The 21,545-nt window shown below is 41.2% G+C and overlaps 3 protein-coding genes across 4 annotated transcripts; 2 read left to right on the top strand and 1 right to left on the bottom strand.

Moving 5' to 3' along the window:
- The first annotated feature begins 1,137 nt into the window (after window positions 1-1,137).
- LOC112555743 (serpin B6-like) lies at window positions 1,138-3,924 on the top strand. Its single transcript, XM_025224241.1, has 7 exons — window positions 1,138-1,277; window positions 1,775-1,956; window positions 2,045-2,196; window positions 2,406-2,589; window positions 2,815-3,057; window positions 3,185-3,400; window positions 3,576-3,924. Exons 1-7 carry the CDS (start codon window positions 1,217-1,219, stop codon window positions 3,759-3,761), a joined length of 1,224 nt encoding a protein of 407 aa, XP_025080026.1. The 5' UTR covers window positions 1,138-1,216; the 3' UTR covers window positions 3,762-3,924.
- Window positions 3,925-4,634: 710 nt separating this feature from the next.
- On the top strand, window positions 4,635-6,525 carry LOC112555753. The gene has a single exon (XM_025224252.1). It carries the CDS (start codon window positions 5,434-5,436, stop codon window positions 6,028-6,030), a length of 597 nt encoding a protein of 198 aa, XP_025080037.1. The 5' UTR covers window positions 4,635-5,433; the 3' UTR covers window positions 6,031-6,525.
- A 6,195-nt stretch (window positions 6,526-12,720) lies between these two features.
- Window positions 12,721-17,549, bottom strand: LOC112555740 (leukocyte elastase inhibitor-like). 2 transcript variants are annotated; one of them, XM_025224235.1, is made up of 7 exons: window positions 17,023-17,549; window positions 16,112-16,386; window positions 15,570-15,724; window positions 15,056-15,239; window positions 13,778-14,014; window positions 13,229-13,477; window positions 12,721-12,990 (listed from the first exon to the last, which is right to left on the bottom strand). In XM_025224235.1, exons 1-7 carry the CDS (start codon window positions 17,075-17,077, stop codon window positions 12,814-12,816), a joined length of 1,332 nt encoding a protein of 443 aa, XP_025080020.1. In that variant the 5' UTR covers window positions 17,078-17,549; the 3' UTR covers window positions 12,721-12,813. The 2 variants fall into 2 exon arrangements, with proteins under 2 accessions (XP_025080020.1, XP_025080021.1); XM_025224236.1 differs by having other exon boundaries at window positions 16,112-16,347.
- Window positions 17,550-21,545: the final 3,996 nt, after the last annotated feature.

Below are 21,545 nucleotides of genomic sequence, written 5' to 3'. Positions count from 1 at the left end.
AGTCCAGCACCGCACAACTGCATACTGGCCAGCCAGCCATCAGCCAGTCAAAACGAGGACAGGAATAGTTCTAGATACTCGCTCAACGGCTCGCAATGTGTTGGCTCTGGCGTACACAGAAAACTCAGGAGATGGTACTGGTTGTCAGGACCCTCCCATGCACCAGGCTAGGGAACGCACCGAGCAGAATGCTGAGCACACCAGTGTCTCTCCGCACCAAAAGTCTAATTCCGAATCCCTACAATAAATACTCACGGTCAAAAGAAAGGAGAGAGAGAGAAAAAACAACGAAACTGTCACCTGTCCCACACCTCTAGCTTCCCCATTACTCGGCAAGACCAGCAATAAAAGACCCTGTCAGGTGTGCGCCCAGCCGACCTCCCAGCCCCTGATTTACGATGCACGACCTAGTACAAGGTCTCAGCTGAGAGACGCAACCGTCCTTCCCCCCAAGCGGAAATAAATAACTCGCTACACTGACCCCCGGGCACCCCTACCTGATCCCTGGACCCCTGCACCTCTCCCACCCCTTCAGCAAGCGACACGCGACATCAGTTACATCCCCTGAGCTTACACCTGTCAACATCCCAGCATTGTCCACCCACACACAAGCTCTGAGTTTATTCACATACCGCCGGATGACATCATAAAAATTCTGTTTTATTGAGTGGAACTGCGCATGTCACTAACGACAACATACAGTTTGTAAATAATAGTTTGAACGTCACCAGCGATGACAAACAGGTCAGGGTTTTTTTTTTTTATTTTTTTTTTTTTTTTAGGGGCGACGTGCCCTACCCCAGCGACGACAAATAGGGACCCGAAGAACAAAGAAGTAAGTAATTCTACAAACGCAATATCTTTTACCAATGTAATAGTGCAAACAGGTTTGTTCAATCGCATAAAAACCAACCTGTACATAAAACATTTTATTCGCATGTCGTTAAGCCTTCTTCTTGTGGGGGAGGAACAAGGATGGGGGATCGTGAGTCGGGGTGAGACTTACAGGTGACTATGGTACATAAACTTTATGTGGGTGGTAAGTTCCCCGGGGACATTGTAACAATTATCATGAACTATATCGTACAGAAATAAACATTCCAGACAGTCCCCAGTCAGCTGGTTTTTATCTCAGATGTAGGTAAGATGACCTGTATAGCTGAGAATATAAGGCTGCTCTTCACACACAACTCATCGCAGACTTTCTGACAGTGTCATGGCTGCTTCTGGACTTCGCACTGTGTTTGCTCTCCTGCTGGCTCTGGCCCTGACAGATGGTAAGCAGTCTCATCCATGTCTTCCTTACGTACATAACTTACCATGCACATAACGAGTTTTTAACAAACAAAAAAAAACCCACAAAAAAACCGAATTCTTTCCTTCGTTTTACCTTGCAAGATATCCGATAAAATAAGCTACAGATAATGTTGACAACGTTCTTTATATATCTGCAATGTATCAACAAGTTTACTTTTACAGGTTTACTCTTGTAAAGTATATATTTGGACGGGTATCTCAAGGTATTGTGTAAGCCCTGTAAACCCTGCAACACTAGAGAAGTTCAAAAAGTCAGCATAACTTATCTCAACGGACAGAAATTTTGAAAAAAATACCTATGTGAGATTAGTGCTTTTATCTTTGGCAGGTTACGAGGTCAGGGGTTTGCATACATTAGCTATATATAAACATATTAGTTATATAAGTATATATATTAGCAAGTGGCAACCGAGAGCTTTCTTTTCTCATCGCTTCATTGTCTGGTCGTCGTCGACAGCCATTCCTAGATATCGGCGAGCTTCGTCGCTTTCCTTGTCCACCTCATCCTTCGGAGCCTCGCTGTACAAACGTCTGGCTTCCGGTAACCATGACAACATCATCTACTCCCCACTCAGCGTGTATACGGCCTTGACTATGACTTTGCTGGGCGCAGGAGGGGTCACGGAGACGGAACTGATGGTAGGATTGGATGCTTACATTATGTCCAATTATGTCTAAGCTTGTTCGCTATACCTGACAATTTAATCTTCTGGTTTTGGTTTTGCAGACGACATTAGCCGTGCAGCCTGGACAGAACGTCCACAGTGACATTCACACCCTCATGACCTCAATGACCACCAATGACCCCGCTGCTAACCTGACATTACGCATGGCCAACGCCCTGTACTATGACGCGGCCAAGATCGCGATTTCAGACAGGTAATACAGGTGTTACAGTATGACTGAGAGACAGGATAATCGAGTTTTTAAACACTCACGCAAGAACAAATGTCCGCAAAATTCCATGACGATTTATTCACGAGAAAAATTAATAGGACAACGAGTGTGAGGCAGGTGAAGACTATTTTCGAGAGATAGAAAACAAAAAGAAATTTCTACCAATACTTTTGATATCGTGTGTTTGACAGCTTCGCCGCCAGTATGAGCCGTTACTACGGGACAGGGTTACAACCCTTCCAGAGACCCAACCCAGAGCAGGCCATCAACACGTGGGTGGAGGAGGTGACACAACACGCCATCACCAACTTCCTGCAGCCTGGTGCCATCAACGATGATACCGTGCTCGCGCTTTTAAACGCTTTGTTCTTTGAGGTGAGACATTTCATATTAATATTATTGTTGATTTATACTTAAGTACATCCACTCTACATTTCAATAAAATTGAAAATATCGGAAGATTTCCATGTATGCCATTTTGGAGCATAATAATAATGGAAAGTGAGAAGTAAAGCGGGTGTGAACGACTGAACATTTATTACAGACCATCTACATGTTCACATCAATGTTTTAAACCACTGTCTCCCGGAACTGACACAGGCTTCATGGCTATCTACATTCGAGCCGCTGCACACCCGGAATGCCAGCTTCACTACAATCTCAGGTGCTGTCAAGCAGGTGCCCTTGATGTCCAAGACTGATTCTTTCTCTGTGAAGAACGTTCCGGAACTGGACGCGCGCGTTCTGGAACTTCCGTACAAGGGAGGTGACTACAGCCTTTTTATTATTTTGCCCAACACCAAGACCGGCCTAACGGCCATGGAGAACAAGTTGACAGGTCAGGTAAGTGAATAAATTTGTATAAATATGTGTGTTTGGGTAGAGATGCAAGTCTAAGCCTGTATCTCGCCAATAAACTGTACAAAGTGTTATTTCCGATGTAAAGGTGTTCTGTTTTGCTCATCGGCAGATCCTGGAAAGTATCTTCAAGTCCATGCCTGACGAAGACTTATTTGAAGTGTTTGTGCCAAAGTTCAATTTGCGTAACAATCAACGCTTGAACGAACCATTGAAGTCCCTGGGGCTCCATGACATGTTTGATGTCGTGAAGGCCAACTTATCCGCCATGGAGCGTGGTGGTCTTGGACTCTACGTCCAGATGGTCCTTCACGAGGCCATGATCGAGGTCAGATTATAAGTTTGCCGGTTAGAGAGATGAGCTGAGATAGAGCATGATCCAACTGTTAAATAAATTTAATTCAATTTTATTAAATTATAACCAATGATGTCGTTATAAAAATCATCATTTTCGTCGCTGATGCTATTAATGATAAAAAGTTTATTTATTCATTTGACTTCAGGTCACGGAAACCGGAACAAAGGCGGCAGCTGCAACGGCTGTGTTAATCGGAGAAAAGTCCGCACTCATCCCGCCACAGATGGAAGAGTTCAAAGCTGACCACGCCTTCATGTTCGTGCTTCGAGATAAGGTCAACGGGGTCAACCTCTTCATGGGCCGCGTCGCTGACCCACCACCCGGCCAGTAGGAATCGCTACCCGTGCTGTCAGATAATTCGTGATTATTGCTGCTGTGTGATGTAGTTTTGAAGTTACGATTCAGATATTTCATGGAAATTTAATTAATAATGCTTCTACTGAACCTTTAGCCTCTGATAATATTTTAGTCTTCAATAAAAGATGGCGAAAGGAGTTGCTTAGTGTTAATATCTGCTTTTCCATTTTAAGGTACCTAAGACAATAAAATGAAACAAACAAAAACAAATTAATTTTAAGAAGAAGAGGGATACAGAAACTACTTGTAGTTCCTACTGCAGTTGTTTGTGATTGTGTTTTGGACATTTATCAGTCCAGACCCTAAAATTTCGGCCGTTAATTTTTTTTTTTTTAAACTGACCCACAGCACAAAGTATTTACCAGACCAAAGGTCTCCAGACTTGCAGTTATCGCGACATAGTCGACATAGTCTTTTATTCACATCCTCTGTTACCTTATGATCCTTTAAGAACTTTGAAATATCAGAATAAATATTGAATCACCAAAGTAGGAAACTACGATTACAAGAAAAAAAAACTTAATAATACGCAGTATCTGAAGACATAACCACGATTCTCAATCAGTTTCTTTTACACCAACCGTCGGCTTGCGGATGTACTCGGCTCTTTTAACCAGAAAATATTGTTTTGTTTATCCTTAACGTGTCTGAAGAGAAAATGCGGTCTGATGGCAGTTGTCCAATGTTAATTCAAAAAGGATGCACAAAAAGCTCAAAGGTTTAAACTTGTGCTGTTTCATTTCTCTCTCTCTCTATCTCTCTCTCTTCTCTCCTCTCTCTCTCCTCTCTTATCGAACTCACAGTTACGTAAGATGATGAAAGTCTTCATCAAGAACAACGTCACAGCGATAAGCTGTAGCGAGGCGTTGCAACGATCTGCCAAACACTTCACAGACGGATCTGAATGTGAACGCTGCTGGAAGAGAGATGTCTTCAGTTCTGGGTGGCATCTACTAAGTTTATTACTGCAACAGTCGAAACTCTTCACGTTTGGCATCACAACTGAATAGTAAGACAATAAAGCTGTGTTTGTTTACCTCTTTAATCATCTTTTCTGCCCATCAACGAATCTTTGTAAGGCAGTTAAGAATAGAGGAACGTGTGACCCGCAAGGACCATCAGAAGCGACACCAAGATGCTGCAACTGTACCCGTGGGTCGCTGGTGGATACTTTTATGTTTAACCGTCATTGGAAGTCTTTTTACGACAGTCGACCTCACAGAACTCGAGACTGGCAGAATGCTTACTCGTACAGACGAAAGTGTTTCATCGTACATGGAGTCGAAGCCATTAGTTGACCAGCATGATGTACTGATGATGTGTGAAGGCCTCGGTGAGCAAGCTCTCAGACATATTCTAAGCTCAAAGTCGAAATATCTGGCAGGACACAAGACGAAATATGCAAACGATTACACACCAGCCAACCACATCAACGTAGACAACGAACGTTTTTCACCGTTCACAAATGAAATGCCAATTGATGACAAAATGCGGAGGTGCAGTGAGCTAGGTGATGAAGCTATTAGACGGATTCTGAGGTCAGAGTCTTATGATTCTTCTCAACATGGAGCCAGGAAGATTAATGGGAACGAACAGCTAACCATAGGAAGTCCACGCGGAGCCCAGAATACGCTTCGGACACTGGCATGGACCTTGCAAAAGTACAAACAGAAATGGATCAAATGTTTTCGCACCCCTTCTACCACTGCCGCATCCCCCAGCGTCAAAGCATCAATGTTGAAGACCCCGACAAGCTGGGTAGAACTCTCATCCCTGCTAGTGCAGTCGTCTTCACGTGCCGCAAGGACAATGGCTGTTGTCCTCCTGGGAAGATCTGCGGCATGAAGACAGGAGAAGAGATTGTATTGAAATTCATGGCCCTTCAGAAAGGCAACGACGGAAATTTCTTGACAGGAGTAGTAGCCGCATCCTTCACCAACCACACAGAGTGTAAATGTCACCCAAAGTCAAAATGTCCCCAAAGATGTCCTTCTACGTTCCGAATGCGTCGACGAGGAAAAAAATGTGCTTGTGAATGTAGATCGAAGGGCGATGACAAAATGGAGTGTCAGAGAATCAAGAATGGGGACAAAGCTTTAAAAAGGAGGGATCTGAACTGTATCAAGAAAAGACGTTGCGCGATGCCTACATGCACCTTTGGTCAGTTCAATGTCGATGAAGGCAAGTGCCCGAAGGCATCAGTATCAACACATCAGTACAAATACATCGACCTCCTCATTTGAAGACAAGTTGGAGAGACATCAAAGACAAGCGGTACCAACTAGCAGCGAAGGGGATGTGGGTGGTGACCAGACGTTACTATGGCTACGGAACGAACTCTAAGATCCGTCTAGAAACAGGGATGCATAAAGTCTTCGGGTTACTTCTTAATCTGTTATTTCAAGTTGAGAAATATTGCGGAAGCATCAGTAGGCGTGCTTAATGGTGAATACATCTAAAACAAGGTCGGAGTTGTTGATATTTTTTATTTCACATTATTTCGAACAGTCGAACACAGAACACTCTGTGGAGGACATCTGGAACAATATAAGAGAATGGAAGGAACAGAATAGCGCGAGGCTTGAAGAACATTAACATTCTGAAGTGGAATTTTATAAAAATTACGTGGTTTGTTTTAATTCAATTTGTTTGTAAACAGAAATAATGTAAAGCGCATCCACAGATATCTGAAGCTGTTTGTTATGTGAATTTTTTGAATAAAAAGAGCGTAGCAAGCACAATTCGTCTGTCTTGATTTTATTTAGCCAAAAACCTGATTCTCACTATTTGTTTGATCTTTGCCGTATTTGGCAGGAAATGCTCCTGACATTTACTTAAGGCGTCGGTTCATGTCCAGTGGACGTCGTCGTCATGGAGCGTCTTGATTATTTGATGCTCATTCTTCTGGTTTTGGCAGGCAACACGTGGCTAAAATGATCTGAGATTCATTGAATATTCAAACATTAAGAAGTATAACGATGCACACCTGCAAGTGTCAACATAGACAGCAATGCAATCTCCAACCTACACAAATTCTGACAGGTGGAAATGATACTTACCTTTACGTTCGCATGAGATTTAGAGCAATAGGTACAATAAAACAAAGGATCTTGCACCTATCAATGGTTTGTTTGTTTTGGGTTTTTTTTTGTTTGTTTGTTTGTTTGTTTGTTGGTTTGTTTTGTCTCAGACAAGTGTAGACAACTTTTACGTGACCTATGGTTTGTTGTCTCCCTTGTTTAGATGCATTATCACCCGTGAAGAGCGAACAAATAAGCAGCGTGAATGACGTCAAATTGATTTTCTGATTGCGTGTGAGTGACGAAAAAGAGATTTGTGACGGAGAAAACAAAGATGGCGAAGATAATCGTCTGCACAGGAAGCCAATAGAAACATTGAAAAGTACGCCAGCCCCAGCGCCAACGAACAGTTTGGGCTGATTTTCTATTTTTGGAATTTTATTTGGATTTAATTTTATTTTTGACAGTGCCACAACCACAGATCACGACAGCAGTTAAACTTATTGACGTTCATGACTGCAAACGAGGACACAGTCTTAGCAACCGGATGTAGCGAATCCTCCTCACAAGTAGCCGTCGCTGTTTTCTTAAGTTGAGGGTAATGCTATTATCTCTTTTGCCTCACAGGGATAGCCATCAACATCTACCTGCATCGTAGAATCAAATAAAACAATGGAATTTCCTACTGAGCAAAATGGAGGTTATTTTATTAATAATGATATAGCATCCACACGCTAAGAAGTCATCTTAATCCTGGTTGAATGAGAGAGTTCATTCTACTCAAATGTGGTGTCCTCCCAACTCATAAATCAGCGTGACGTGAAAAATTTACTAATGACCAATTCAACTCTTTCATCACTCTCCAAACCCTTGGAAAATCACATTCATACTCACCTCCAAACTCAGATTGAAACACAACCTTTGCCACACTAATCAATTCCGAATTTATATGAAAACACTCTGGCCACACATAGCACTAACATCTCTAGCAGAACATTGGATGAACAACATAAATGACAATCGCTCTACTGCAACCATTATACTAGTCTAGGACTTGGTCTTAGGTTCGCCAGTATTTGGAATATGAGAGAGGAGATGAACACCACCCGCACGCAAAGTTTGCCCAAGAAAATTCAGGTCTCTGACATCTCACTCCCTGACGACCGAAAAAGTCTACTGGACCTTAACAGCGATTCCAACAACTACTCGGTCATTCCTTACCTCCTAACTTGTTAACCTATAGGTTAATTTTTCCACTTATCGTTCTTGTTTTTCAATCACAGTGTTTGAGGATCGCAAGACCGACTTACCGAATGTTCTCGCTAGTTAATTCATAAAGCACTAAAAGATTATAAATTCTGCTGTATGATTTGTTCGCATAGCAGTTAAGTATAATTATATTACAGAACTTCCATCGCTCTCTCTCGACTGCTTATCGTACTCACAGGTACGTAAGATAACCAAAATTTTCATCAAGAACAACGTCACAGCGATAAGCTGTAGCGAGACGTTACAACGATCTGCCAAATACTTCATAGAGGAATCTGGATGTGCACGCTGCTGAAAGAAAGTTGTCTTCAGTTTTGAATGGCATGTACTAAGTTTATTACTGCAACAGTTAAAACCAACAACTTTTGGCACCCCCGCTCAATCTACTGATGAATTGTTATCTTTTCTGACCATAAACGATCCCAAGGCAGTGAAGGACAGAATAACGTCAGCACTTCCGCTGATGCTAGCGTCATCAACGCAAGAAAAGGACGACTGTGCTTCCCTCAGAGGGAAACACGAAGATGCTGCTACTGTGGCGCCCGGGTTGCTGTTGGATCGTTCTTGGTTTAACCGTCATCGGAGGTCTACTAACAACAGCCGACCTCACAGAACTCGACAATGCTGATGATGATGCCAATGGCGATGACGATGACGATGACGGAACAATGAAGTGCAACAGCCTTGGCGTGGACGCTCTTACACGGGTTCTAGGGTCGATGTCCAAATATGCGGCTGGACACATGACGAAAAAGGCAAAATCTCACACACTCGCCAACGCCATCAGAGCAGAATACCCAAGTGTTTTATCGGCGGCAGTAGTTGACGAAATGCGGAATTGCCAAAGCCTCGGTAAGGAAGCTCTCACAAATATTCTAATGTCAAGGATTGGGAACACGATGAATCGAGATACGACACGAAAAGTAAAGAATAAGAACAATAAAGTTTCAGGAGGCAACAACAAAAAAGGGACAAAAAGCATCAAGAAACAAGGGACAAAAAGCATCAAGAAAACAGGGACAAAAAGCATCAAGAAACAAGGGACAAAAAGCATCAAGAAAACAGGGACAAAAAGCATCAAGAAAAAAGGGCCAGAAGCCAACAAGAAAAAAGGGATAAAAGGCAACAAGAAAAAAGGGATAAAAGGCATCAAGAAAAAAGGGATAAAAGGCAACAAGAAAAAAGGGATAAAAGGCAGCAAGAAAAAAGGGATAAAAGGCAACAAGAAAAAATGGACAAAAGCCTCCATGGATAAGAGAACATGCTTCAATGAAAATGGGACAATAAAGAAAACATGCAGCCACTTAAGAGACTACGAAGAGCAAAGATCTCACGCATTCGCCAACGATATTAACGAAGAACACGCTGAAAACACTAACAGTGAGACTGGCAGAAGGTATGAAAAGATATACGAAACTCCTTTGCCGAAAGACATTCAAAAGCTCATGAAAGAGGTGCCGCTGGAGGAGATTGAGGAGAAAATTCGAACCGCTAACAGCGGGTATGATATAATACGGATATTTTTAAAGGACAACGACATCAGTGACGAAGCTATCGGGGAAATGCTGAGGTCAGAGCCTCAAGACCAGGGTGGAGGAGCTCACAATCTCGCCAACGCTGGGACAACTAGCTCTGGAGGAGACCTTTCAAGAGATCTGGAAGAAGCAAAAAGACATTTGGAGGAGCAGCTATCGGACCCTTTGTCAAAATGCCATGCCCCGCAGCCTAAAGCAATCTACATGAAGCAACCCAAACAGCCGGAAAGCATACTCCCAGTGTGCACCATCGTCTACAAGTGCCGCAACGACAGCGGTTGTTGTGACCATGAAGATGAATGCACCCCCACGAACCAAACAGAAATTCGAAGAGCGTTTATGCTCGTGGAGAGCAATGAAAAAGGTCAAAAGACAAGGCGCATAGTTACGAAGACCTTTACCGAACACTTTGAATGTAAATGTCGCATCGGTCCCAAAATTGTTTCGCCAAGTGTCCTTCTATGTTCAGAATGCGTCGACAAGAAGCAGACTGTGTTTGCGACTGCGACTCGGAGACAAATGACACGACAGAGTGCGAGAGCATTAAGGATGGCAACAAAGGTCTGAACGACGAGGATCTGGCCTGCGTCACTGATGGATCTTGCAAGAAGCCTATTTGCCGTGAGGGTCAGTTCGATGTCAGTCAAAACAAGTGCCCAAAGACAGAGAATGTATAAATTCGATAACGTCTACATCGACCTCCTGATTTGAAGATACAAAATTGAAAGACATCAAAGACAAGCGGTACTTGTACTAACTATCGGCGGACATAGAATGTGGGTTACTATGGCTTCGGTAGAACTCAAACATCCGTCTAAAACAGTGATGTTTAAAATCTTCTGTTTACTTCTTAATCTACTGCTATTTCAGGCAAAGACATATTGCAGCAGTATCGGTAGGAATGTTTACATCGTGTGAACTAACGGCCACACAATACTCTGTGCACGGTGTGGTACATCGGGACAAAGTCGAGAGAATGGACAGAACAGATTATTGAGTTGCTTTAAGAACATTTTGTACCTGTCATAACATTTAACATTTAAAACAGTTACGTGGTTTGTTTTAAATCATTATCGTTGTATACAGAAATAATATAAAGCTGCAACTCAGGAACGCGTTTTGTTTGCACGGGTGTTTAGAACTGAAAATACCACATATCCATGTATGCTAAACAATCGTTAAATAAAAAGAGTGTAGCAAGCACTATTTGTCCCTCTTGTTTTTTAGTCAGCCCCTAAACTAATTTTCGCAGTTTGTCTGATCATTGCCGGATTCGGCCGGAATGTTTCTGATTTTTGTTTTCATGCGATGGTTTCATGTTTAGTTGATGTCAATCTCCACCATCTTAATTTTTGAAATTTTCTTTATGGGTTTTAGCCGGTAACACGTGGCTAAAACAATCACAAAGAAGGAAAAATGATCTGTTAACTGCAGTCGGTATCAGTACTTGATTAAACCTACATCCATGTCTCGCTACACTATGTTAAGCACGACAGTTACTGTATTACTTTTCTTAGATGATGTGTTACATTAAATTGCCAGTGAAAATACTGTTGGAGGAGTCCGTGAGGGAAATCATTACCAGGACACTGTACTTTCCTCCGCTTTCTTTATGTTCCTGTCAACAAGATAACAACATTTTGTCACACGATAGGCATCTGACACAATGATTGTCTTACACTGACCGCCAGTAAGCGGACATCCGCCATTTCTTTGTGGACATAGCTCACCACCGTACACACAACTGAAAGACGCGTGTAACAACATGACCCCAGAAAGGACTGGACATTTTACAATGACATCGTCTAGACGCCGTGAACCACTTACAGGTCACCTCTACCGCCACCACATTTATTCTCTGGGACATGAGATCTGTTTTAAGGTCGCTATCTAACAGTCACGTGACCTGTGTGTTTTGTTTTGTTGTTGTTGCCTTCCTTGTTTAGAACTTTTTTAAAAAGTGCGCAGTGAGAATGACGTCGAATTGATTTTCCGATTTTGCGTGTGAGTGACGACAAAAAGATTTGTGACGGAGAAAACAAAGATGGCTGAAGATAATCGTCTGCAGAGAGCGTGAAAACAAACTTAAGGAAACATTGGAAAGAATGACAGACGTGGCTAGAGCGCTGTCGTCCGGACTGAGATACCGTGTAGCGCAGATCACTTCCCCAAAGTCGACTCAGCGGGAAGTGAATGAAGGCTGGGTAAGAGGAAGAAGAGATTACCTCAAGAAAAGTGAGCTCTTTGACACCTAACTCCTTAATAACCTGTAAGAGGTCATGGGATGACATTTACCTTTTTTTTTTTTTATTCGGGGAAAGAACAAGGGAGGGGATCGTGATTGTAAGTGAGTGTTTGAACATTGTTCTTAACGTTTCCTCTGAGGTGATACACAGACCTGTTGATCAAGTCATACGTACTGTTACTATCTCAGATGAGCCGGCAGCGATGAGAGAAAAGTTAAAGGGAAGTAAGAGAGTGTGAAGAAGTCGCAAGACGGTTATGGCTACCTCCCCTGAGTTATAACTCCTACCTATCCTTCTTCCACGGAATAAAATATGTTGAATTTGTTCAGCAGTAAGCTTATGGGATAAGCATTTACAATATCTTCCTTTGTTTTAAAACGCTGAGCTTCATCTACTCCCCAAACAATTTTGTCGTCTAAAATCAAGAGTACAAATAAGAGTTCAATAGTTTCACTCTTTCGCCACACTGAGGCCTTCAATGTCATTCGTCCCAGCTTGAATCACGGGGTGCATAGTTGAAAATAAAATCGCGTCTGAAAGCGTACAGGAGGAGAAACTACCCGGACGACGACGGGTACCCTGCTAGTACATTATACAAACACGCGCATCTGTTCATGATTCGAGAGTTTAGGTGGATTTTAACCCTACAAGTTCACTGTCCACACTTATTCAAATACACAATCAAATCCTCAGCACACAGACAGACCTAGAATTGACCAAAATGTCGTTTGACACAATAATTACTTGACGACCAATTACAAGCTGAACGGATTTTTAAAAGCATAAATGTTGCTGTCTTAATTTAACAGACACAGACACAGGTACACATAGATACAAGAAAGAAGATGGTAAAGGCTTCCAGCTTTTCAATAGTGTGTATTTTTGTTGCCTGCAAACATTTATTTAAAGTGCCATAAAAGATTATGCGATTGTGCCGGGACATATCACAAGACAGCTCACTCTAGCGTAGGGTCAGTGACCCGTCCTGTGAAGAGATTCAGACCGCTTGCCTTGTCCCGGATGATGAAAACGAAGGGACGATCCACCCGAAACTGATCTTCTGATGTGTCAAGAGAGCGGTCCACGAAACCGATAGAGGTCGCGGCTGCAGCTTTTGTACCATTCTCTGAGACCTGTCGTGATATGGTCAACTGTTAACAACATTCTAGACATGCATGTGCAGTGACGTGGTCAACTGTTAACAACATTCTAGACACACCTGCCGTGATGTGGTCAACTGTCAACAACATTCTAGACACACCTGCCATAATGTGGTCAACTGAATACTTGTGGGTTTTTTTTTTTTTGTGGGTGCACATATGAGTGATAGGTGGAAAAGGGCGATGGTCTATGTGAATGCTAGTATTTTACCTCAATTATCGCTTCGTGAAGAACTTGGTTGACGAAGGGGGTCAGTTTGCCCAGTTCTTGCGACAGACCCTCGTCAACGTCCGAGACCAGTCGAGAAAAGTCAGCTTTGCGTGCGTCAAACATCGACGTCAGACCCATGGTCTTCAGGTCTTCGTTCAGCGACTTTCGCGTGCGTAGCTTAAACTTCGGCAAACGAACGACAGCAACTGGTCGGTAGCCGCGAGCCCGCCACAGAATGCCATCAAGAACCTGGAATAAATCATCATCATCATCATCATCAATCATCATCATCATCATCATCAATCATCAATCATCATCATCATCATTGAGACATCTCTAATCGTTTGGTATAAAGTTTCCTACTTGCCGGATGCATCACATGTATTAGCCTTCATGGAAGACAACGAAAATGCATACGGAAAAAGTATAATAATCGATAAAATTAATTTTATTTGCAATTTCTCCATACCACAAACACCGAGAAGCGCTCAAAGACATACACAAACCCAGAACAAGTGCACACATCATCATCATTGCCCTGGTCAGAACCTGACTATCTAGACGAGCTTCCAGTCGATGCAGACCGTCGAATGTAGAAGGCACGAGGAGGTAGAGACTGTAGCGTCCTCCCCTGTAGGACAGCTCCACCAAGCTCACATCCAACTCCTCCAGGAAGAGCACCGGAAGTAGACCCCTGGAAGCCATGGACGGAGTAGTCACTACCTTTCCAAGCACAGTGGTGAAGCTGATCGGTGACTGGACAACGAACTGTGTTTCCCAGGAAGCCTGCATGAGCCGACAAACAGTAACCGGCGTATTTACTACACAATGACCTCAAAGCCACTCTAGTTATTAGTAGAAAGGTAATTAAAAGGCAAATTTAAAAAAGGCTTGTCTTCTATTTTACTGAGTGGTGAATGCTGCTCGATGCAATAGCAACACAAGAATCGCTCGAAAGGGTCGATGATAGGTGCCCGGATATTGCAAATTAAACGTCTGATTCAATTTTATAAGACATAAAAAGGTAAGTTGGAAGGTACTTCACTTAACCGAGGTGGCCGTTATTTAAAAAAAGAAATGGAGAAAAGGCAAAGCTCAGCTTTTATTTGATTTTATAATGATTATTTTTGTAGTAAGCTTTTATGGTCAGAGCAATGGGACCCCGTAGCCTCTGGTCAACGGACTGTAACGGACGCCGGCTCTCTCTCTCACGAGCAACACACACACGACGTCAGTACGCGTTCTTTCAACACAGAAAAAAACGATTGCCCAAATCATGTTAATAAGTTGCTGAATGGCTCAGGAATTCACAAACTTCAAGATACATATTCATAAATAATAATTCGACTCAACACAATATTCTATCGGCGAAACACAGCTATAAATACACACAATGTTTACAATCCGGGGCCTTCCCCGATCAATCACACTTAAATAACTCTTAATCTTAATTCTTAATCCTAACCTCAACTCTTAATCGCAATTCTTATCATGTAGTTAATAATCGCACCAGCAGTCGTTTAGTACTTTACTCACAGTTCAGTTCGTCCACACACAACTCCTCTCCACACTTTCACTCTCATGTCCGCCAATGTCGTCTGCTTCTCTTTATTTTTCGCTAGAGTGATCTCCCTTTCCTCGCTGACGCTCACACTCGTTCATACTTGTTATTTACCATTATAATTTACAAACAGCGAAGGGATTGAACTAATCTTAAAACATGGAGGCACGGACGAAGCACTAACCATTAAGTTATGCTAAAGCCTCAAAAGCTAACACACACAGAGGCATAGGAACCAGAAGATGGAGAATGCAAGGAGCCCATACCTCAAAATACACGGCGTTAAGAAGAAAGAGGATAGTTTCCTGCGGAATGGACCCTGGTTGCAGAAGCTGGGGGATCTCTCCTTCAGTTAGTTGATTCACCCACGCATTGATTTTCCGTTCAGGTTCCGGCCACTCAAAAGAGTCCACTTGTGCACCGTTATACCGATTTATGCTTTGAATAAACCTGAAAATGATATTTAAAATAAATCTAACGTGCGACTGCTCTTAATCTATGAGAAGTGATGAAATAGTCGATTTCAGTTTCTTTGGCGAATCTCATCAGTCTCATAAAAGGTCATTAGCTTCTTTCTGTGTATAGCAATATACACAGTCCTGCTCCACGCTAATTAATTGTAAGTAAAAATAGTGTAGTGGTGGGAAATTTGCGAAACATTCTGTAAACGTCACCACCTGTGTAAGGAGATACCCGTATTTGAAAATGGTTCACTTGGCACCACTAGGAAAATGGTACAATGTGCAAATGTTTGGCTTGATAATTGTGATGAGGATGTACCTCTGCGATATTCTGCTCTGTAGAAGTCGATTGTAGAACAAGCCGTTGCCCCACCGAACAACGACCATGGATGAGGAAGCTGGGGCTGTCAAAGAGTTGAGGAATCTCTCCACCTCACACTGGAGGTCTTGCTGTGGCAGCATAACGAGGGCGGTCTGGCAGACAGACACTGTTACTTACTGTCTCTGTGTGAGGCCCTACATCACTAGCTGTCTCTTTTTTTTTTTTTTCTTTATATCCGTCCATCTATTATCCACTTTTCACTTAAATTTTGTACTTTAGAATTCAAAAGGTTTGCTTTTTTTACATTGCGTACACCACTACCATTATTTAGGCTAGTTTTACAAAACGGCGACCAAAAATTTTTAAACTTTTGGGAAAAAATGTAACAAATAAATATTTTGTCTTGAGATTTTGTCTTGCACTTGGCAACTGATGAAACAATTTTCTTTTTATTATTTTGACTTTATAAATAGATAAAACATCAGTTGAAGAGTAAAACATTTAAACAATAACAACAAACTAAAAGAGGACATACATACATCAAGCTCGCGTTCTGTGTCCCCGGCAGCAGCAGGAATGATCATAGTCAAGGCTGTGTACACACTGAGAGGTGAGACAATAATGTTGTCATGGTTACCGTAAGCCAGTCGACGGTACAATGCAGTTCCAAAAGCCGATGATGATAATGAAAGTTGCGAGTCTAGACAAAACCGCTGCTGTTGTTGTTGTTGCTGTTGTTGTGTAGGAGTCTGTCTGGCGAATGCCCAGAGTTTGTCTAGAACGCACAGACGACAGCAATCGCTTGAAGAGCCATCTACACAACACCAGATACGAAATGCCGGCAATAAAATTCTCTCCTCCGTCCTCGTCCTACCTCTCCACCATCTTTCACATTTATTTCTCTTAAAAGAACGAAGCGGCGAACTTTGTATACAACAAAATAAAACTTCTGAATATCAAGAGTATCTACTTCAAATCTGTTGAAACACTGCCTGTGGTATGAGTGATATCCGTATTATTGTGTATTGTGTACTTTTCATTCCGAATCACATTTGCATAATCTGAAGCAGTTAAAGATTATTTTAAGCCATGTTAATGTGAGAGACTAAGGCTGAGAGATGTAGACGCTGGACACTTAATATCCGGTAGACCACATGGATAAACATGTTTGTGTGACATACTTTTCTTCTCTCCATCTAAAGTATAAATTTCTTGAAAATAACCTGACCTGCATAATCTTTTCAGTTCTTAAGTAAAAATTCTTTTACCAGAGTCTTTCCATTTTTAGGCGGTTACCAAACTTTAGCAATGTCTTCATCCGTTGGCAAACAGTCCATCCAGATTTATACATCCTTTTATCAAGCACGTTTCTGTCTTCGCTCAGTCGAGCATTGACATTAGATGCGTTTGGATGGATAAATGGACAAACGAATGTACAAAAAGGACTCACCGAAAAGCAGACCAAAGGACAGTAGTAAAACCAGAAGGTGCCTGAGAGATGCCATCCCTGATGCCCACTGGTCATCCCACTGCCGGACGACATTTTATCCACTTCCTTTTTTATCCACTTGTTTGTCTTCAGCACACCTACATTTGTTTCCCCCATCCATGCGAGCTCAGTTTAAAACTAACAGTGAATTCCCTCGAAAAAAAAACTTTTTTGATTAACGGGAAAAATCAAATGTATGTCAAATGGCTTTTCGTTTGCTGTTAACCGCCCTGGGCGTCCGTCACTACATGTTGAGAGCTGTCTGTGAGGCTAATGATAAGGAGGGATCATCCCCTTGTTTACCTAGCTTGCCCCCTGTCTGGTCTGGCCCCCAGGAAGCCAAGCATTGTTTGTACTGACTTTCACTGGTAGGGCAAATTAGGTGCTTTAAAAAAAAAAAAAACTTTGGAACTCTCCGTCTCGCAATTGAATGAGCCTTGATTGTTGACATTAACGCAAAATTGTGATCATTCTTTCCCTGCTGCGATATTTCCCCAAGTAGGTATCACCTGCCACCTGAAAAATACATCCTTTTTGCGACATCTCATTATATTCCCACCTAACCACATACGATACTGTGGTTTTTTTTTTAATGAAAAGAAGGAAATGGTATCAGAAGATTTAAGAGTTAAGCAGCATTCATCCGTCAACGTAAAAGAGTATATAATCGTCAGTCTAGGGTAGCTTTGAGGGATGGAGATGCAGAGGTGAACAGAAGAATTGTATAACCAAAGCAAAATTGCTCCTATGTCAATGCACGCTATCAAAGGCATTAACACAATTATAATGAAGCATTTTCCGTGAAGTACACATTCATGTAAAATGAATGAGAATAAAAATGAAGAATCATGCATTAAAAGATGTCAGACAAAAATTTTAATATGGAACTGTCACTGAATACGAACCAACCGCCTTCAAAATATCAGCTGTTCAGCTCTCCCCTTTGGCTGCAATTAGACGCGGAAAACGCGAGAGAAGTTACACAAACGTGACCCGGGCGTGACCTGTGACCTAACCTCGCCTGCTGGCTGCAGACGAGCAAACAGCGGAACAAGAATTGCACTGTTGCAGAAACCAGTGACAAACCAGCCTTGCCCACCACGTGTGAGCAACAAGGTCTCGCCAAGATTAGACGCCATCAAGACAGTCGGTCGTAGAACATCTCGAGGAACTACAACCCATCCCTACCTCTCGTCTTCGCCATTTTAATAAAGCTGCAGCAAAAGATGAAAAACAAGTCGCAGCCGGTTGTTTACCTTTCCATGCCTCGACATTTTGTAGTCTGAAGTTTGTGAATACAACTATACACGGCAAATAGATACGGACCCCCACCCCACAGTGGGTAGGCCAGCTTGCTTGTGTCCACCTGGTACTAGTAAATGATGATGATGATTATGATGATGATGACGATGACGACAATGATGATGCCGCTTTAAGCTGGCATCGTATATGGTGAGAAAGACAGATATGCAAGCTGAATGAACAGAGCTAAACAGAAGATTAGTTCGTGAAGGAGGGTTACTCTTTTAACACAATTTTTTTTTAACGTCGTCTTTCGCCGGTTTAAATTATGGGAAATAATCAGGACCAGATGACAGTCAATTATTTAGTCAAATATAGCCCAAGACCAACAGAAATGCAATCATCCACTATAAAGAATAAAACTTTCATTTTTGTTCATGATAATAAAACTACTACGAAGTAATGAAAATATAATTTTTAATACAGCAACCAGATATTAAAAACAACATATGCACATTTTTTTTTTTTGCTAACAGTTTAAACAATAACACAGTTAAGGTAAGTCACAAAAAATATCCCAAGAAGACTCAACTCGTAATCAAAGATCCAAATGGCACCTGTTGCATTCCAGCAATAGGAAATGGAAAGCAGGGCTTCTGCTTACGCAAAAAATTGCGTACAGTACACATTAAAAGTTCAGAGGACCCCTTCAATTTTCGTCAATGGGGTCCCTTTCAAATTTGGGCAAAGAACAGGGACCCCTTAAAAATCTGAAGAAGGGGTCCCTGGGACCCCAAAGAATTTAGCCTTAGCAGAAGCCCTGGGAAAGGTAGGGTTTAAATAAAACAGAATATTTTTACAGAAGGTTCCAGTGTATATCCAGTTCACATTTGCAGAATTACTGCTCATACAAAAAAAGCCACTTCTTTTACAGTTGTTCATACATTTCAGTTCCCGCTCTTATCCTTATCTTCTTCATCATTGTCATTCATTTTACTACAGCAGTAACTACATGCAGCAAGTACATTTCACTTTATCAACTGAAAGGCTTTATACTGTCATATTGCCTGTGTTGTTTGTGTTTGATGCTAAAACACCCATCAAGACAAAAAAAAAAAAAAAGCTTGTTACAGTCCTAGCAAATTCCACAAAATTGGTTCTGGAAAACACTTCTAATTGCGAATTTTTTACAAAATACAGATTGATGCTAGATATGATCATTTTTCTAATCATTAACTCTGTCAGACCCAATCACTCAAATTTAGTGTCTATAAGCTCTGAAAGTTCTATATACACAAAGTCCTTTTATCCCCCCATAAACTCTCAAAGATGATCTTTATTTATGATATATAATGGTGACTGGAACACAATATGCCAAAAACATTCATTTCTACATTACATTAGAAAATTAAGTTCTCACTGCACAACAACAAAAAATTAAATTAAATGTCAATAGATCAGTTGGTATACCTCTTTCTTCCGAACGTATATTTCTGGGAATTTAGAATGTTTCCCTACTTAACAGAAGGCTCAAAGAGGTTTACAAAAAAAGAAACAGCTAATACTTTATGTATTATCCACATAACTGCATAAGCCAAAAGATCAAAAGGTCAGCAAACAAACAGTCAAACACATTAACTGCCACAAACCCACAACAGAAAAAGTTTGCACAACCATGCCAGGGAATCTTGTGGGGTGGGGGAAATACTGCCACTAGTGGCAAATAGTGCATGTGAGAAGGTGAGGTAAAGGTAGCGCATTGAACTGGCAGAAAATATGAAGCACAGTGGGCATGAACTCAGGACTCGGGTGGCAACTGATGCTCCACCATGGACAGAGACTGCACAGTAGGTGGCTATCAATTCCACCTCTCACAACCATGAGTCGCATAGCAGTTGTATTAAAAGTTCATGCAGCAATTGCTGAAAAGAGATCAGAGTTACATTTATGCTGCTGACACAGACTTAAATGTATGCCATTGACACAATAGGTCTAACAGGAAAGAAGGACAAATAAAGGATGTGGAAGCAATATGTGAGACAAAGTCACTAAATGTTAGATAGGCCAGAGACCAGAGATGGCAAAACCTATGAAGCTAGTGGACACTGAACCTTTATATAACTAACTAAACCTATAACTGTGTAGCTCAATGTTTACAAACACGATTTTTTTATCACTCTGTATTTTTTTGTAGCCTAGTCATGCAACAGCAATGTTGACTTTTCTAAAAGTAAATTAAATAATTAATTTCATTAGTCGTGATAAAGTTATATGTAGGAAAACATGGAAAGGTGGTTAAATTTTCCATCAAACACATACATTACATGAAAGAATTAGATAAAACAGAGTTACTAAGCTTTCACCTTTTCTGTTCTCACTTTATCAGTTTCTTACTTTAGAGAGCTGGTTTATTTCAAAAAATTTTTCTTGACATGAGATACAGACCTGACATTTGGTTGAGTTTTTCTTTTACATATCTAAACATTTCTATGAGGGCTTTTTAAGAAATATTTAGTAGTTATACTGTTTTAAATTAAAATTTCTTAACACACAGTTTTACAAAATAAATTCATTATAAGTTTTTTTTAAAAAAATTTTAGGGCGCCATTTGGGATCGTTTCCATGGCAACCAATAGTGTGACAAGTGCAGTAAAACAATTTTTTAAACTCCCGTTCAAAGGCAAGCAAGATGATATTAAAAAATCAGCAATATCCTATGAAATGCAAAAGTTTTTCTGGGCATGTCAGGCCTGAAGGACATCACTCTTTTGGTTCAAAGCTTGGAAAGAAAAGTTTTGTGGCTGATCACAACAAAAACAACTGAATTCTCAGTGTGCAACAGAGAGAGAGAGTGTGTATGTCGATAAGTGGAAAAATATATGAACAGGTCTCAGCCTTCCTTAAATGTGAAATCAGACTTGACACAACCCCATTTTGTGGAATATTCTGTTGAACAAAAAATAGATACAAATACTCTCTGGATTTACATACAATGAAGACATGAAGGTCTTAAACAAATCAGTGACTGGTGCAGAAACCACTTCATGACAGCACCATGGAATAAGCAAAAAGTGTGCAAGTTATTCACAAAATGGTAAGAACAGAATTAAACCAATTTAAACTTTAAAAAAAATTAAGAAATCACTAAATTATATCCATGCTTGTTAAATGGACTAAAAGTTTAGTATATATAGCAAAAACTGAAACTAAAACGATACATATCAGAAACAGAGAAGCTTTCA

The sequence above is a fragment of the Pomacea canaliculata genome, linkage group LG14 (assembly GCF_003073045.1).
Source record: "Pomacea canaliculata isolate SZHN2017 linkage group LG14, ASM307304v1, whole genome shotgun sequence".
Taxonomy (NCBI): Eukaryota; Metazoa; Mollusca; class Gastropoda; order Architaenioglossa; family Ampullariidae; genus Pomacea; species Pomacea canaliculata.
This window is presented reverse-complemented; position numbering and strand designations above follow the sequence as displayed.

Coding starts and splice junctions, on each gene's coding strand:
- LOC112555753 (XM_025224252.1), top strand. CDS start 5,434: ATGGACCTTGCAAAAGTACAAACAGAAATGGATCAAATGTTTTCGCAC.
- LOC112555743 (XM_025224241.1), top strand. CDS start 1,217: ATGGCTGCTTCTGGACTTCGCACTGTGTTTGCTCTCCTGCTGGCTCTG. Junction 3,058..3,184: donor AGAACAAGTTGACAGGTCAG/GTAAGTGAATAA, acceptor GCTCATCGGCAG/ATCCTGGAAAGTATCTTCAA. Junction 3,401..3,575: donor TTCACGAGGCCATGATCGAG/GTCAGATTATAA, acceptor ATTTGACTTCAG/GTCACGGAAACCGGAACAAA.
- LOC112555740 (XM_025224235.1), bottom strand. CDS start 17,077: ATGGCATCTCTCAGGCACCTTCTGGTTTTACTACTGTCCTTTGGTCTG. Junction 13,478..13,777: donor AAGCTCGTCTAGATAGTCAG/GTTCTGACCAGG, acceptor GATTTATTCCAG/GTTCTTGATGGCATTCTGTG. Junction 12,991..13,228: donor TTCACGAAGCGATAATTGAG/GTAAAATACTAG, acceptor ATATCACGACAG/GTCTCAGAGAATGGTACAAA.